General features: G+C 47.5%; 1 protein-coding gene across 1 annotated transcript; it reads right to left on the reverse strand.

Moving 5' to 3' along the window:
- Positions 1-5,542: 5,542 nt before the first annotated feature.
- Positions 5,543-15,397, reverse strand: RHEB (Ras homolog, mTORC1 binding). The gene is made up of 8 exons (XM_053468311.1): positions 15,103-15,397; positions 8,756-8,827; positions 7,550-7,617; positions 7,364-7,446; positions 7,098-7,154; positions 6,944-6,991; positions 6,671-6,752; positions 5,543-6,093 (listed from the first exon to the last, which is right to left on the reverse strand). Exons 1-8 carry the CDS (start codon positions 15,152-15,154, stop codon positions 6,001-6,003), a joined length of 555 nt encoding a protein of 184 aa, XP_053324286.1. The 5' UTR covers positions 15,155-15,397; the 3' UTR covers positions 5,543-6,000.
- Between the last annotated feature and the right edge of the window lie 3,406 nt (positions 15,398-18,803).

Genomic DNA, 18,803 nt, shown 5'->3' on the forward strand with positions numbered 1-18,803 from the left:
AGATGTGCCGGAAGGGGCCGGAGCCAAATCGCAGGTTGAGTATCGCTGGAAGCAGGTGTAGCCGGGACACCGAGAGGCATTGTACATAACAACCAGGAAACGTTCAGCAGCCCAGGTCGATGGGATTATTAACGGCGCGGAGACATCGATCCGACATCTGCTGGATTTCCTGCCACGTCCGGATTATTAAATCCCTTCATTTCTTATAAAAAAAATAAATAATAAAACATGGCTTCGTATTCATTAAATGGATAAAATATAAACATTACATAAAAATACTAATTTCTCTAAATGTTTTTTTATTCTCACTGGAAATTAAAATACATTTTTTGTTCATAATATTAGTGTTTTTTTCTCGTTAGATCAAGGATTTTTTTAATGCGAAGCAAAGTGCTGCTCCCCGTGACCTAAGCTTTCCATAGTGGCCATCGGCAGCTGTCCTTTGGGCCCATCGACGTAGCCTCGCTTTGGTTGGCTAGATCTACGATGGCAAAACATGAGGGGGAGGTAGCCCCTCTGCTGTATTATGACGGCTAGATTGCCCCATTGGGGCACCCTCAGTTAGGTGGTTAGGGTAACTCGCACTACAGAGGTCTGTGCCTGGCCAGCAGAGAGATGTTGTAGCTCTGGTTCTTCGGGGGCGGGGAGATGTGACATCATGTCCTGGGGCCTAAGTTGGGACCAGGGGGGCAACCAAGGAAGCTTTTAAGTGTCAGATCTAGGGGAGCCCCCTTAAATATATGTGCGTAACCAGCACAGCCTCCATAGTGACTTCACGCAGCATGCTGGGTATGACATCATACCCTAGCGCTCAGCACAGCAGCCTTGGAGGTTAGTGGTAGGGAGGCATCTGAGGAGCTGCCCTCCGTCCGGCCCAGGGCCGCTCACTCCCAGCCTATATAGTCTCTGGTATCCTCATATCATAACTATAGTAACAAATGACTTTCATTCGGGACTTGGTAACGGTAATTAAACCTCCCCACAGACCCTCGGTGAGATCGGAACTCGAACGCACGCGTCATAAAAATGGTAATTATAACCCTGGAAAGGCTTCAGAAACAAGCAGGGAAATTAATTGAGGGGCCGGGAGATTTGAGATCATTTATTTTAAAATAAAAATATGTCGTTTTAGTCCTGGCCGCCGTCGGCTACATGGGAGCCACTCGCTGCCTGCAGATATATTCAACATCAATTTCTACAGAACCTTTAATACTGAAAGAAAAAAAAAATATATATATATATAAAGGGGGGGCACATGGGAACATTAGGGTTTCAAGTTTAATGAGATGGGGCGGTCTGTGACGGCAGGATGCTGTAGATGCCCACCATACCTGGGAACTTTCTGGCTTCAGCTACCGAGAGCCCCTCTTGCAGGATGCGGGTAGAAGGTCCCGCTGATGTCGGTGGGCGGTCCTGCGATGTTACTGGTGGTCCCGCTGATGTCGGTGGGCGGTCCTGCGATGTTACTGGGTGTCCCGCTGATGTCGGTGGGCGGTCCTGCGGTGTTACTGGGGGTCCCGCCAATGTTACTGGGGGTCCCGCCGATGTTACTGGTGGTCCCGCCGATGTTACTGGGGGTTCCGCCGATGTTACTGGGTGTCCCGCCGATGTTACTGGGGGTCCCGCCGATGTTACTGGGGGTCCCGCCGATGTTACTGGGGGTCCCTCGATGTTACTGGGTGTCCCGCCGATGTTACTGGGGGTCCCGCCAATGTTACTGGGGGTCCCGCCGATGTTACTGGTGGTCCCGCCGATGTTACTGGGGGTCCCTCGATGTTACTGGGTGTCCCGCCGATGTTACTGGGGGTCCCGCCGATGTTACTGGTGGTCCCGCCAATGTTACTGGGGGTCCCGCCGATGTTACTGGGGGTCCCGCCGATGTTACTGGGGGTCCCGCCGATGTTACTGGGGGTCTCGCCGATGTTACTGGTGGTCCCGCCGATGTTACTGGTGGTCCCCCCGATGTTACTGAGGGTCCCGCTGATGTTGAGGGACACACGCCGTTTTTGGAGGGGAAGTGGCCGGGGGGCGGGGATGAGACCCGGAGTTTCCCCGCAGCGACCCGGAGCAGCGGCACTTCACCCAGAGTCTCCGAGCGAAGCCCGCAGAGTTCCCGGGTACGATGCCCACCAACGTGTCATCACGTGTTGACTTTTCTTGTGCCTTCTCCAGGGCTGGGCTGGGGATAGCGAGGAGGCCCCGGCTGGATATGAGTGGCCACATTATGCAATGTAACCATAACTAATGGGGAGGAATAATCACTTTGCTAGGTGTTCTAGTTGGCCGGTCCGGGCCTTGTCCACCAGTTTACTTTTACATTTTCTGATAAACTTTCTCCTTTCAAAGACCTTCGTGAAAAATTCCTGAGCGAACAACTTGATCTTCTTAATTCTGAGACGGCAAAATTGTTCCCTCTAGCGAATCATCCTTCCTCCCCGTCTTCAGAATCGTTTCCCAATTACTCGCTCCATTTATTCCTTCCCAGTTCATTCACAAACTGGTCTTCGCATCATGTAAGAAACATAGAAGGTAACACTGTATTAGCCTCTACCACTTCTGCTGGAAACGACGAAAGGTCCAGAAAATATTATTCCTGGAACCGGGTCGTCGGGCAAGAAAAAGACGCCAAGTGCCGCGCTCAGCACCGTGTCTGTCCTCGGACCCCCGCGCCAGATACCTAACGCACCATAGATGGGTTCAAAGGGGGCGACGGTTACCTGACCGATTCCGGGGGTCCCGACCCATTCGATGTATCGGGATGAGTGACCCCTCTCTGTGACACATTCCAACATGGGGTACATACAGCCCTAATACCCCCCATAAGCTGTGTGGACCTGGGGCAGATCACGGGGGGTATTTTATTAGTGTATTCCCACTAATTCTAGAATGTAACATTTATTATTCGGGCCGCCGGCTGATTCTGAAGCGATAGAGAAACACGAGGGTCGCTGACAGTCCGCGGCCCACAATCAGATTTCCTTCCCTCCAGCAGGATTTTTCTTCTTACTTTTGAGGAAGAAACATTTTTTTGTGCGGCTGCCGGGCTGAGTCAGTGTTTTCTCCCATCTGCTGAGGAATTCTTCCACGCATGTTATGACAGCCCTGCTGAGATGGCTTCGGAAATGCAAGCCAGAGGGGGGGGGGGGGATCTGATTGTCTTCTGCTCCATCTGTAATAAAATACACTTTTATATTGAAAAAAAAAAAAATAGAATCTGCCAGCAGATCGGCCCCCATCCGGCCCCCGTCTAGTCGCCCGTTTCTCCTGCTGTAAAGACTCAGACCTTAATCAGTCATTGGTTTCGTCTTAGATTCAGGAGCCGTATGTCTATCTCGCGCATGTTTAATCCCCTCGGGATCGTCTATGGTTACATTTTAGGTCCCTTTTTCTGCCCGCATCACCCGATTCTCATAGTTTGGTGTTTAAACGTAAATCAGATTTGAAATCGCCGACACGGAGCTGCATTCTCCCTGATCCTCTGTGTTTGAGTCAGAAGTCAGATCTTTAAGATGTCATTTCCCTGTCTATTTAAGTCTAGTGTGTATTATATACAGTATAGATATATTTATATACTCACAGTCACAAGCGTGGGGTCATGGAAAACAAGGACATTTCTGTGGAAATGTGCCCTTTATCACTCCCATTGGAACCCAGGAGTGATGGGAGTGATAAAGGGCCATTGGAACCCAGGAGTGATGGGAGTGATGGGAGTGATAAAGGGCCATTAGAACACAGGAGTGATGGGAGTGATAAAGGTCCATTGGAACACAGGAGTGATGGGAGTGATAAAGGCCTCTGTGCGCCTATGAAGAGATTCCAGTAAAAAAAAAAAAAAACAACCGTTTCCAGCCAACAGTCATTTACAACATTAACCCCGTCAGCGCTGGATTTCTGATCCATTTCTAAAACAAAATAATTTTAAGTGTCCCAAAATTTTTGAACAGGTTTTGCATCTTTGACACTTTTTTTTAATCCTCATTTATCTGTAAGTCTCGCAGGGTCTTGGAACCGGAGGGGTTTGTGAATAGAATGGATTTAGCCGATTAGTTAAAACCCCTTATCCTCCCAAACAGTTTTACATTCAAGTTTTAAGGAAATCGGCTTTAAATAGCAACAAACAAGGCTCTGGAACCCGGGGAATGCGCTGCGTAACGTCTCCGCTCCACATACGATAAAAGCCCAAAACTTTTACCCCTCACCCACATTTTTGTGACTTTAATCATCCCAGCCAGAGCCTAAAATGTAACAAAATATCAGCCTGTTGTGGCTATCGCTGTATCTTATTGTTATGTTACACACTGCTTGTTATGTCTCCTTTACCCATTGTACAGCGCTATGGAATATGAAGGCGCTATATAAAACAAATACATAATATATTAGATAAAAATGTGCAATAACACGGCTGGATCATCGTCGTTCCTTTCTAAAATAAAATCGCAATTTCTACCTCAATTTAACCCCCCCCCACCAACTTTATTTACGGTCTCCGAGTACAGAGGCTGAAATACTTATACATCTACCCCAACATCCGCAGAAATATACGTATTTGCCCCATAACCGAGCTGCGACATTTAAGATAAAACACTAGCCGTATCAAGGAATGGGGGGATATTACAAGGCATTACCTATTCACTGTTCCACTTTTATGCAATTCTCATGTTTTCTACCCAAAACCATTTCCTACCAAGCAGAAAGCCCGCGAGTGTGAGATTCGGAGCTGCGTATTAAGTCGGGTAGATCAGCCTTTTTATATATTTATCCGCAGTCACAGCGAAGCTCCTTCCCTCCAAACCGCGGAATAGACTTATTTTGAAAGAATTTACCCAAATGAGGTTTATTCAGGTGCAGTCCGGACTCCGTGCTGGGGGAAGATTATCTAAACGCATAATATCCTATTACGATGAATACCATGCGGGGAACGTCTTCCAATCCGTGTAAAGGCAGGCAGAGTGCGTAAGACCCCCCAAAACAAAAATGTAAAAAAATAAAATAAAACCGAAATATTTAAATAGATTTTTTGTAACAAACTTTTTTTTAGCAGGCAATCTTTTTCAGCAGATCCGCCAAGCCGGCTCATTGGAGTTCATTTCATTCCCAACGATCCATCGAGACATCCATCTTTCAGGCATTTGCCTGAAACACATTTTCCGGCCTCCCGCCAGGATGAAGGGGTCCGGTCGCTGGTTATATATGAATGCCTCCGTCATTGTAGTTTTGCCCAATATTTAATCGTCAGTAAGTTACATTTACCCCGTAATACACCACGGAACGGCTGGAATAAAAACCCGGAATAATAGCCCCCAGGGACAGATACATTTTAACAATGTTGGTCATTTTTAGTGAGTTTCTTTCCCGTCAGCTGTTCTCAAACCACGAGATGAAATCCAAACACTTAATACGTCGGCATAAACCCCCAACATTGTAACAGTGCCGTTGAATCTACTGGTGCTACATAAATAAAAGCACGGCTGCATTTATTCCTCCCTTGTACATACAAACCTGCTTTAACTACACCCGCGAAATAACTACGGGGGAGAAAAGGTTGGGAAGTAAGGTCAGCTGCTGCTTTATTTACAAGTTTACATGGAACAATGAGAAACACTGACATTGAAGCCGGGTTAAGTAAAGAATAAATGTAACAATATGCGTTATTTAGATGATTACGTTAGAAACAAAACTACACTGAGAAAAAAAAAAATTAATGCCGGTAAAAGTCTGGGGCGTAATATGAAGAAATAGATTATACAGATTGAGAGTTTATGAAGATGGTAAGAGGGGAGGGGGAGGGGAAATCGGCATAATCAGAAAAGAAAAAAAGGCTGAGACCACCCATAACTTTCTCATTCGCTTAACGCTCTCCCTGCCCGGAGGGGCTTGCCGGTTTAATGTCAGGCCCTCCGGCAGGTAAAGGGTTAAGAGCAGGAGCCTAACTGTGAAATCGAACAGGCAGTTTGCTTATTCAAGTAGAAGATATTCCCGGCGCCCGCGTCCTCCCCGCCGTTACATCACGGAGCACGAGGACTTCCCTTGTGAACATCCGCCGTCGATCTTCTCCGCTTCCACGATTATCCTCTTAAAAACGTCAACGGCCGTCTGCAGGGAAGAGGCAGAGATAAGCGATGGAACCCGCGGGGGAGACGGGAACATAACCGCACGAGCACAAAAAGAACAAAGAAAACATTGACCGAGAGGGTGGTGGGTACATGGAACGGTCCCCCAGCAGAAGTGGTAGAGGTTAATACCGTTAGGGAATTTAAACTGGCAGACTAGACGGCTGAACGGGGCAGACGTTCCATGAAAATTCCACGTTCCTGTTTAAAAAGCAGGCTGGCCGAGAGACATAAACCTTTGCTGCGCTGACTGAGGGTATCAACGCCCGACATTAGACCGTATCGGTAACGCGTTTCAGTCCTGCTTGTTTTTGCTTTTCTTTAAATGTATTCTGAATAATCTAGTTGGCAGGATAAGCCTTCACACGGAACGGGATCCGCAGCAGAGGAGGGCGCAGGGAGCCTGGCAGCGGCACGCAGGGACTGTGATTCCCACTTCATAAATGCAGAAACCGCTACTGGTAAACGTGGGCGAGGGCTACAAGCCCCCAATACGCGGCTCACACCCTAGCAACTGAAATTACAGAGAAATACCCCCAAAACACATGGCCGTGACGTACCTGATTCTCTTTAGCAGAAGATTCCAGGAAGGCCGCGTTCCAGGATTCAGCCAAAGCTTTCCCTTCCTCGTAGCTGATCACCCTGCGCGAGAGACGACACCTTTACCCCAATCCGGCTAATCGCTAATACTCCATATACTGCGCGCCACATACACCCCACCCGCGCCACATACACCCCACCCGCGCCACATACACCCCACTCCACATACACCCCTGCTCCACATACTTTATATACAGAAACCGGGTGAGTAACGGTCAGAATGAAACACAGACCTTTCCATATGCAAATCCTTCTTGTTTCCAACCAGCATTATTGGTACTCTAGGAAAAGCAAGAACGGGATGTGATTCAGGGGTTAACGTGCTTACGGGTTTTGGGAAGAAAAGAGGCTTTTGAACGCATGAAGGAAATACAATGCGCTACTTACTGTACTTTCCCCACCATGTCCAGCAATTTCTCGTGGATCACTTTAATCACTTCAAAACTGCCAAAAAAAGTAAAGCAGAATGACAGGTGACTACCAGGAAATCATCCGGGATCCGCACCCTCTGCGGGGCGACGTTTAGGGTGATACAGGCGATAGGGTAACATCTTTACAGCCATGAAGCATTATTACTGCCGCTTATCCAGATCTAGGCAACGACTGCGCAGAAACAGACATATTAACCGATAATCGGCGGATAAGACATTTACCTTTTGCTGGACGTGACGGAATAAACCAGGATATATCCATTAATGTCTATGGAGTAGGTCTGCGGGAATATGGAGAACTCGTCCTGGAGGGGGGAGAAAGAGAACCCCATGATTATTATTCTCATTACGCATCGCTGGCACAGCATGCGCCGCCACGCTGGATTTAAAAGCCTGATCGGCGCTCACCTGTCCGGCCGTATCCACCAGCTGCAGGTGATAGTCCTGTCCGTTCACGGAGATCAGCTTGGTGAAGGCTATAAAGAATAAAGCGCGGTGTAATAAATGCCGTTACGCCCTTTCACTCGCCCGCTTAAACCCTACATTTAGGCAAAAGGGGATAAACGAGGCAGAAATAAATATAAGCGCCGGGTATTACAAAAAGCCATCGCAGGTCACGGCTGCCAGAGCCATCCAGCCAAACCCCTGCTTAACCCTTAACGCGCCGGTGGAAGCGGCCATATTCCCCATCTGTTTGCTACAGGCCAGGGACCGAGCCGACCTTTGGACCGCGTGGATTGCCGCGTTCGGAGAGCAGCCAGGTGGCTCAAAGGTTAGCCCTGAATAGCAACCGAAAGGTTTATTGAGCTCGTTACTCGCCAACATCTGCCATTTATTACTCAAGTGTCAATACTACAACTCCGACATACGCTGCGCGCTCCGCCGCACAGCGTTAACCCTTCGGAGGCATTAATCCAATGAAGAACACGACGACGGTTCTTCCAATAATCCAGCGATTTAGGGCCCTTTAACGAGCAGCGACTGCGCCTCCGGCTAAAGTTAATCTCCCTAGAGACACAAGTAAAAATGGCCGCCTGGGGTCACTGTAACTGAGCTGTTCTTTGGCAGGACTCTGAAAGATGTATAAATTATATCCGATGCTCGCAGCAGGCGTGAGGCGTCTGCGGGAACGCACCGCAACATCACAACTCTAAAAGCATCCGTCGCTGGGCAGTAAAGGCATTCCCCAAACACACCAAGCACCCGGGACTGAAACCAAACGTCGCAGGGCATCCGTGCCGTGTAACCACCTTTGTAAATATGCCCCCCCACCCCGGACGTTTGATTAACCCACGCAGTCCAGGCACTTATTAAACGCTGTCAGCATTCGCTTGGGGGTGCGTTCTGCCGACTTTCCCCGACAGGCGAGACGCGGATTTAGCGCCTGGAATGTAAGCAATGCTGAAAACCTACACATTCCAGAAGCTTAGAACGGAAATCCCACAAATCTTGGCCGATCGTTAGACATCCGCGACTGTTTAGGCTCCGTGAAAATACCCGTAAACGGCAACGGGCATTCCCATTCTCACGGGTAGGTGGTGCAGATGGATTTATTACTCTCACGCGCATGCACCCAAGCTGCTTCCCACGCTCCACACGACTTTGGGGACTTACTGTTTTCTATGGTCGGGTCGTACGAGTCAACGAACTGCCCTTCAACGAACTGAATCGTCAAAGAAGATTTTCCTATAAAAAAAATAAAAAATAAAGATATGGTTAGTTTTAATGGGAAAAAACGCAAAAAGAACCTGATTTGCACCAATTAATTAATTGAAGCTGCCAATCAATTCCAGGAAAGCTTTCCCGTTGGAATCGGACCCTCAGAGTATATCGCGTGCGGGGGGGGGGGGGGGCGAGCAACATCTGCACAGAGTAGTTGCAAGTAAAGCAGGGAGCAGCCGACTACACTGACGGGGCCGGTATACAGAGAACATAATACATGCCAGCGCTGCCGGACGGTGTCCCCCCTTTTGTGTTTCCCACCATTCTCCCTTCCAATGTTTCATTGATGAAAGCCCTCCGCCGGGGAGTTAATATCCAGGTTTTCATTACCTCTCCCTGCTTCCCAAACCCTAATCACCGGACACAGAAACAGCAGCCCCCCGAAACCCCCGCGACAAAGTAAAGGGACGTGGGAGCGTTAGAGGGGGTGCCAACGGCTTCCGAAATACAGAACATGGAACAGCCACACAGAGGGACAGAAGGCAAGGGGGGGGGGGTCGCTTTATTTGGGCTCCACACCTTCCACAACACAAAAAGCTTTTTAGTCACAAGGGCGGAGCTTCCTAAAATAAACGTCCAATCCGGAATCCAACAGACGGGGAGACGATCCGCCTCATCACCCGGCGTCACCAAGAAGCGGCAGGAGCCGCGAGCAGAGACGGCGCACGTTTCAGACAACCCGTCACCGGCAATAAAATGCTAATAACACGCATTAACAGGGAGAGTTTATACAACACATCCCCCCCCCCGCGCTGTATACAGTAATATAGTAATATATATATATATATATATATATATATATATATATATATATACATATACACACCCTGTATACAGAAATGTCCGTTGATGACAAAAATCTGGTTATCCCAATAAACTCCCTTTATCTGCAGACCTGGAGCCGCTGTTGCTGTCAGTCATGTGATATTTTGGGTGACTTTCCCCGGCTCAGGCACCACACTGAGCTGATGCTTTATGGCAATGCTAATGAAGTCCGTTCCTCCATAGACTTTCATTAATCAGAGTCCAGCTGGGTGATTAAGACTGAGTCATTCTATTATATGATAAGGAGTCGGGGTGTTAAGTAGATCGGGGATCAGATAACAGAGCGAGAAATGATATGCAGCTGCCTGAAAACATATTCTGCTAGAAATGGCTGGAGTCCAAACAATTAGGGGCCGACAGGCTTTGTGCAAAGTGTTCTAAGTAACTTCTTCTGGCTCCGACGGGAACACATGCTGAGAACGCTGTGACACGACTGGCAGTCCCTGCACCGCGCAGGACGCTGGATGTGACCGGACGCCTCTTGGGAAATAGTTTCTGGAGCACAGAGGAGGAATAACGTCAGGACGGGAGTCACAGAGTGTTCCAGGACATCGCGAGATAAACATCGGCTCCGACCCCCGCGGCCCCGGGTAACGCAGACAGGAGGCTTCCCGATATCCGGCTCTGTTGAGTCTCCACTCATACTTTGTCTTACTAAACCACAGATACGGTGCAGGAGCCCCAAATCTACTAAGCCAGTCGTTACGGGACATTCAGTAACAGAAGGAAAACCTGCGGATGCTGTGAGATCCCTATGATACCATATGCTCCTTTTGGTGGGTAGTAGTTATGTTGAACAGCTTCCCAGCAGAAGTGGTAGAGGGTAATACAGTGAGGGTAATTAAACATGCGCAGGACAGACATACGGCTCCTGAATCTTAGACGCGATTAAAATCCAAGTCTTTACAGCAGGAGAAACGGACAGACCAGACGGCAAACAGTCTCCGATTGTGTTCGGTAGGAACAGCACCTGCCAACATTCCTGTGTATTGTGACTTTCCACTGAAATAACATGCAAGTGGGGGGGGGGCTAATGATAGAATAACATAAGGAAAGTAAAAATAGCGGTAGTTGACGCAGGAGCTGGACCCTCCGTCCAGTTGTTTAACCCTTCGCCTCCAGGAATGGGGCTGGAGGAATACTAATCAGAAGCATGCAACGAATCTCATGAAGACGGGTCATTGCGGGGTAAAAGTGAAGGTTTTATATAAAAACAAATTGGAATATTTTCGGTTTTCTTTCGTACGGAGCCGGGATCCCGGGAACTCGATTTTAAGTTATTACGGTTTACGTCAAATGTCAGGCTCTGAGAGCAAGAAACGGCGGCCATAACAAAAAAAAAAAAAGACATCGTACGTGTAATACCGCGGCCTCTGACATCATAACGCGGCACGCGCTGAGCTGTTCTGATCCATTTCGTGTTATTTTAACGGACAGAATGTGCTTTTCTTTCAGAAACAAGGAAAACGCTGAGTGACCCCAAACTTTTGAACACTAGCGTGTGCAGATTGTACAGCTGGATTTATTCCTCCCCGTTAGATTTTCTAAAATGGTAAAGCAGCCTTTTGTTCCGCAAGAGGAAGGGGCTGGAAATGCCAATTGTTGCCGCGCATCGCAATTCCCAGCAGGGTGAACAAGTCGTTTAGATTAAACTGGAAGAGCACAGGTTAAAAAATTAACCCCGGCAAGATCTACGCACATGAGAACCCAAAGAGCGCTACGTGAAGCTGACAAGCAACTGAAGCGTTTAAGAAAAGGCATGGTTAGGGCGGGGGTGTTATGTGATCAAATTATAGGTTAAAAGGTAGTAGATACATGGAACTGACTTCCGCCAGAAACAGAACACTAGATTTGACCTGGTTTCTATATGATTCACGTACGATCAGGACACCGTGTGATTAATTAAGGCGGATTCTGTTATAAACGGGTTCTCTGGGTACACGGCGACCGCACGGCAACATTTTCCAAGGAGTTGACTTCTGCTGGGACTGCCTGGATTACGGCAGGTAGGTCGGTAGTTGCGTAAAGGAATAATTTGTTCACTGACCCGCGGCTTACTCGCCATGTTGGAGTAAAAGTGCTTTTATATATACATATACATACATAGTATATACGGTATATAGATAGGGCACAATGCGCTCCTGAATCCAAGCAAGACGAGACCAACGACTGAGGTTAGTCTTTACAGCAGGAGAAACAAGAGACTATACGGGGGCCGAATGGGGCCGATCCGCTGGCAGATTCTAGGCTCCGATCTCTGGTTATCATCATTAAGGCTTCTCTGTGGCTGTAATTACCGAAATACTCGTTAAGGCGTCACTCATCAGCCAAGTCGCAATAGAAGAGTTTCAAACGATCCTGTATAACGCATCACAAGCAGAGGCCCGGGGAATGGACGAGGATTCCATTTAAGGGGTTAAAAAATGGATAGCCAATCGCTGACGCTCGTGTGAAACGGCTTTCGCTGCTCATTTTCCGCTCGCGTATCAGAATACGTGGGAACCTTCAGCATTGTCTGTCCAGAGAGAGCCGTGAATAGCGCCGGCGGGCCGGTCGCAGCCGATGTTTCCAGATCGCAATCAGCAGAGTGACCTGAAACGTCACGGCGGGCTTTACAGGGGGCTTCGGGCAAACGACGGAGCCGAGATGCACTGCCCTCAGGGAGCAACAGGTTAAAGTCACGCTGAAATCGGTTGCTATGGTTTCATAGTATATGTAAAAGTAGTAAAAGGTTTACACAATTACCACGTCATATTTACCATATGAAAACAGAAGCACTTCATCTAAGGGCAGGGGGGTGTAAAAAAAAAACGCTGGGAAAAAATGCAAAAAAAATGCTTGAAACAAATTTGTAAGAATCAGAACACTCGGTTTCCATGGTGACTGCACCTTATTTAGAAGTTTGCCCTTACTGTTAGTATGGGATGTCGGTCGCCTAATACATCTGTTCCAATGTTTATATTCTTTCCCAGCTCAAACACCACACTGAGCTGTTGCTTTATGGCAATGCTAATGAAGTCTGTTCCTCCATAGACTTTCATTTGTCCAAGAGTCCTGCTTTGTGATTAAGACTGAGCCATTCTACTGTTTCCCCACAGGCAGTAAAAGGAGTCGGGGTGTTTAGTAGATTGGTATGAGTTCTCGCTCTATCTGACACCCAAACGGCTGATACGCAGCTGCCTGAAAGCATTATTGGGCAAAAGTGTATAGTAAGATATTTGTGAGGAGTAATCTATAGGAATAGTGAAAAGGCTGTAATTCTGTGCGGATACTGACCTCTGGCGTGTCGGTCTCCGTGCACACGGATGTTTTCTGACAGACAATGCTTTTTTCCGGTAAGCTGTAAACCGTTAGAGAACTGGATTCTTCCCCCCCCCCCTGGTGGTCTCCCCTGCAAAGCGTTTGCAGAGCCGGCGAGTCATTATCACCGAAAGTACGAAGAAAGTTGATTTAAAAGTCAGGAAATATCTTAAGAGAAAGGTTGCCATAGTAACAGGCAATCATATGCTTCATCCAAGGGATGCAGCTAAAAACCTGAATGTGATACGAGGCGCGTGAATGAGAAACGAGGCGCGTGAATGAGAAACGAGGCGCGTGAATGAGAAACGAGGCGCGTGAATGAGAAACGAGGCGGTCCGGGGCCGTCCATCCCACAGACAGTTCTATATCTGCATAATAAGGGCTTTGAGATGATCTCGAAGCTGTAGACAGAGCCCATAACAGAATCATTTACCCAAATATACATTATTATTGAGAGCAATTAATGTAATGCAGCCACATATACCAATTAGAGACCTCTGAGGCTACATAGTTTTAAAGGATATTATTAATAAAGCACAGACAATACAGGCAGCGCTTCTAACAGTCCCTCCACATTCAGAGAGTCCGACGAAACTAGAACCGAACATACTAAGAAACCCAAAGACCTGATCGGCCCCCGTCCAGTCGCCCGTCTCTCCTGCTGTAAAGACTCAGATCTTCATCAGTCTCGTTTTAGCTTCAGGAGCCGTATGTCTGTCCCATGCATGTTTAATGCCCTCACTGTATTACCCTCTACCACTTCTGCTGGGAGGTTGTTCCATTTATCCACCACTTGTCAGTAAAAATCTGGCTTCCCCTAAGACAGTCACGAGATGCACTCAATAGTGCTTTAATAAACAGAGACTTATTAGTGAGTTTCCAGTGTAAATGCGTGGGGTTTAGGGCTGAAAATCAAAACCCCAACAAATAAGCCCGAAAAAAACACGGAAAACCGCTTTACAAATATCAGCGACGTACTGGTCGGAAAAAAATAGATTTTATTGTTAATAGTGGCCAATCGTGTTTAATGCACCATTAACTCTTCCGCCTCTCCACTTGTATTCTGGAGTCACCCCGGGGCCGCACTGTGATTACCCCAGGAGCCAAATTCTCACGCGGATTCACAGAGGGAAGGATACTCGGCATAAGCGTAGGTGTACGCAGCGCGGCTTCCCAGAAAACCCCACGCGGATCAGAGAACCGGCCCGACCCGCTCAGACACCAGAAGCCCCCCACAGTAGGGAACGGTGTTAGCGTTACCAGAAAATGGAAATAACTGAACTTTTACATACAGGGGTCGCCCCGTATCCACATTCTAGAAATCCCACGAGACACATCAGAATGGAAACCCCTCAAAAAGCACCAAGAATACCCCCACCTGTGCGAGACCCCATTACACGCTTCATACCCCACGCGCCCCCCTCACAGGAATCTCACTGCTTGACCACAGGTGGACTCACCAGATAAAGTACTGACAGGCGTGCAGACATGCTCAAAAAGCAAAACCCCTTCCCAGAGCAGATAAATACCCCCCCGAACCCATCTGGGTAACAGCTGCCCTGTTAACCCCTTCCAACCCAACCAGTGCGATATATGATCAGCACCCCTAAGGTCCTGGGCACAAGCCCTGCATCTACATTACTACATGTACACCAGGGGCATTTAACCATCTATGCACCATGTGCTGGCATAGTAAGGGTGCATTAAAGTCACGTGTACAATAATTAACCCCATCAGGAGCAGGCACTGTGTGCACAGCGACCGAAACGGGCCCAGCACACCAGGGTAAGTACGTGTTTAACCCTTTCAGAGCCAGGCACTGGGTGCCAGCAGAGGGACCGATGACAGGGTGGATATTTAACCCTTTAACCTCCAGGGGGAATGATGCGTATAAGGGATCGCAAGCAGCGCTTTAACCCCACGTCAGACGCAGGGCTTTCACCCTTAAGGCAATCCCGGAGATCCGTCACACGCGTGGGTTTAACCCTTTCGTGGTCAGGTACCGGCTGGGTTTAGCAGGCCTACGCAGGGCACCTTGAGCGCCAGTGCCGGATTGAAGGAAGCCCACCACGGGGGTATGTCGCCGATGTGAGGTCGCCCTGCTCCGTACTCACCCACAGACCGGTATCCAAGGATAGCGATCTTCCGCGACTTGGGCTGCGGCATCCTTGGGGACTCCACTTTTGTATCTGTGTTGAGACCCGAAGGCGCCACATCCACTGAAAGACAATTCGTTGCAATAAAGAGCGGGAGCCGGAACCCCACTTCCACACACACCGCTTTGAGCCCTCCTCCTGTCCGGCGTCACAACGCGCTCCCCGCCTCTTCCTCTCCGCGCTGCCGAGCTCTGTGGTTTTTCCCTCCGCTTGGCGAATCTCGCTGCGTCACTTCACCGCCTGTCAATCCGACCGAGGCGCGCCGCTATTCCATAGGACGGCTCTTGCGGCAAAGGGCGTGGCTTCCGCCATGTTTCGAACTCTGATTGGCCGAATGCTGTGCCTTTCCGATAAAAAGGGGTGGGAATACCAGGTATCACAGGGGCGGAGAATGCTCTGGACACGGGGGCGAGCGTCAGAATCCAGAGTTGAGATCAAAACAACGGAGACACAATACACCGATAAGGCCGCTGTGTCCCAATGACCGGAAGCTAACTAAGCACTTGTAACTGGCCCCAGCTAAATGGCTTCTGTTACGTACCACAAAACATATATTTAGACTTTGGCATTCAGAACTCCCAGAACCCACTGCTTTCCACCACTCGCCATGCATTATTCTCTGAAAGAGAGAAACTATGGACCATAGTGTTCCGTAATCTTACATACATTCTGTAATTTGACACACGGACGCTTTTACAGAACTCCATAAGGTATATGACACCGTATCCATGGCAGCAGGTGATGAGCTCTATTGTTTAGAGCTCGCCGTAGGCGTTCAGTTCGCGTTCGTGGTGATTCATGTTACGTTGGTTACGTAATGCGTGATAGTGCGTGACCCCGGTGCTCAGCTGGTTTTGTTGTGGGGGTTTGGTGTGTTGTGATGTGGTGACGTCACAGCGTTCAGGGTACTGACGGACGTACTACTACAACTCCCATGATGCCCAGCCTAGCATGCTGCACGTGAAGTGGCTGCCATGATCAGCATCGTTAGAGTTGAAGCGTTAAACGGCGCAAAGTTTGCATATTACTGAGAACAGTGGGGGCAGAATGTAAAATCGCTGCGTGAGCTAAAGAGGGGGAGGGGGAGAGAATGCAAAAATAAAGGTGTTCCTAAAAGCCCCCAAATTGACAAATCTGCTTATGTATTGTTTATATGGCATGTTTACAGCCCACTATGTGCCCCCCCACTCAAACCCCTCCCCCACTGTTTAAAGTTCAGTATCTACAATTATAATGAGAGGACCCCATTATTATTGTTTTATATAGCGCCATCATATTCTGCAGCACTATACAATGGGGTGTTATTACCATGGTTACCATATTGCCTCACGTTGTACACGATGTTTGTTCAGACAGATGATCCGCGTTAGACCGAGGCCCTGAGAAGTTCCCAGGTGATGACGGCTGGAACGAGTTTGCAACCTGGTGATTTTCTCATGGATGTCCAAAAATATCCACAAAAACATGTCAAAACAAAGAGGAAAACACCGTTTTGACGTATTTTACATTGCTGACTCGGCACAGCCCACTACAGTGTTAACGGCCCTTAATCCATCAAGTCCGACCCTTCCACCGATCCCTCCTGCTTTAAATTGTGCTATTTTCTGAATCTTGCCACTTAGGGGGTTAAAATTCCTTCTTGACCAGATTCCTCCTCTGATCAAGAAGCTCTAAAATATGGATGTTTATTCTATAATTTATAGCCCTGAATGTTCTGCTTTTGACTCTTTTTGAAGGCATCCGGTGTATCTGTATCTGCTCTCGGCAGTGGATTCCGTACCTTTACTGCCCTCACGGTAAAGAATCCCTTCCTTTGTTGTCACGAAACACGTTGGTTTTTTATTAGTCTGATGACCTGAAAGCCTCTCTCTAATCATTTCACAGAGGGGCACCTTTACCCGTAAATGCCCAGCTGGCTTTATGCCCCCTCCCAGGGCAGGGGCATGATTTGATCATTTGGTAATGTACCCCCCCATCCCCATCCTACCTTTCTTCCTCTCTCTCTCTTCTGTCTTTCTTTACGCCTCAGTCATGGTCATATGCGTTTGGTATACTATTGCCCCCCTTTTTTTCTGTACCCCCCTTTATTCTTCAAAATGGACAATAAACGTGTATTTAAAAAAAAACAAAGTTATGTGAATATTTTCTGCAAGAAAGCTAAAATGTAAAAGCTTTACAGAAGAAAATGAAAGAATTAACAGCCGCGTTTAACCATTTCTGGCAAAAAAAAAACACCTTTTATTTTTATATATATATGTATAATTTTAAATCCACCAATTAACAATATTAACAAGTGTAACCAAATCCGTTTGATTTCTCCTGCATTTTGTATTTGAACGTTTAGATACATTTAGCTTTATGACGCTGTTCTGTCGGAACCCCCGAACGGATATTAATAATATGCAACAATCGGAATTTATACAATATCATTTAAAGTGCTAGTTTTGGATTTATTTCTTTTTTTTTTTATACACGATTGTTTCGGTTTATTAGTAGAATGCTGTACATGCGCATTGCATTTGTAATAAGAATAAATATTTTATAAATATGTAATACTGTTAATACAATTTGCCCACAATATATATATATATACACTCCTCGCACGCTTCCGGTTATGTAGGGGGATTCCTTTTCTTTTGGCTTTAGCGTCTTTCACACTTTTTGGTTAGTTCTCAGCTTAAGGGGGCTTGTTGAATTTCATTGCGATTATGTGTATGATTTCGGTGTCCTCTACAGAGCTAAAGGGGTCGCATTTGCCCCACGGACCCCCCACCTTAGGGGGAGACAGAAGGCGATCTATGCCAGAGGTTTAATTAAAAGGAATTCCAACAACGGCAGATACGCAAAAGCAACAGAATGGACAAAATGTACAAAAAAAGCGATTCTGATGCAGAGTTTACGAGGACCTGTTACCAATGGGATCGGCAGAATAATTGCAACGGTTGCTATGACGATAAGACCACTTTTCGAACTGACGGCATATTATCGGTCGGCGATAATCAATTCCCTGAAATTTCAGAACCCTATCTGAACCTTGATATCGTCTCTAAATAAAACAGTTTCATGCCTGGATATTTTATCTGAAATATGTTGTTTTAACCCCAGACTCCCCATGCTCTGCAAAGTATTTCTGTGTGAAACTCTCTGCAGCGCTGCTTTGCTCCGCCAGCACGCCGTTACTCAGGCATAGATAACGATAACCGATTACACTGTATTCACAGCGGGGACGCCTGCATTTCTACCGCTGTAGTTGGACGCATATTCCATGTATCCACCACACTTTACAGTTATTATTTCTCACATCCGCTCCTAGGTTTTCAGTCTCTGATCTCTTATTCTCTTCCGCAGTTGCTGCCCGACCGCATTCTCCAGAGCATGTATTTACCGTGACGAGTCGCAAACCAGTTACCGTAAACTGGTGCGGCAAAGAAGTCACCCCTGGGACCTGTAATGATGCATCAGAGCGAGGGCTCCTTAGAGCGGGTGCCACAGCATATATAATTTCACTCGGTATATATATATATATAATGGAAATGCCCCATATCCTCAGTCACAGGCTTAGCTGGGATTTATTTTGATTCCTTTTGTTACTTTGCAAACAATAAGCCGTCGATAGAGAGGTCTGATATGGGGCATTCATTTATCTGGGGCATTAATTT

This window comes from Spea bombifrons, chromosome 5 (assembly GCF_027358695.1).
Source record: "Spea bombifrons isolate aSpeBom1 chromosome 5, aSpeBom1.2.pri, whole genome shotgun sequence".
Taxonomy (NCBI): domain Eukaryota; kingdom Metazoa; phylum Chordata; class Amphibia; order Anura; family Pelobatidae; genus Spea; species Spea bombifrons.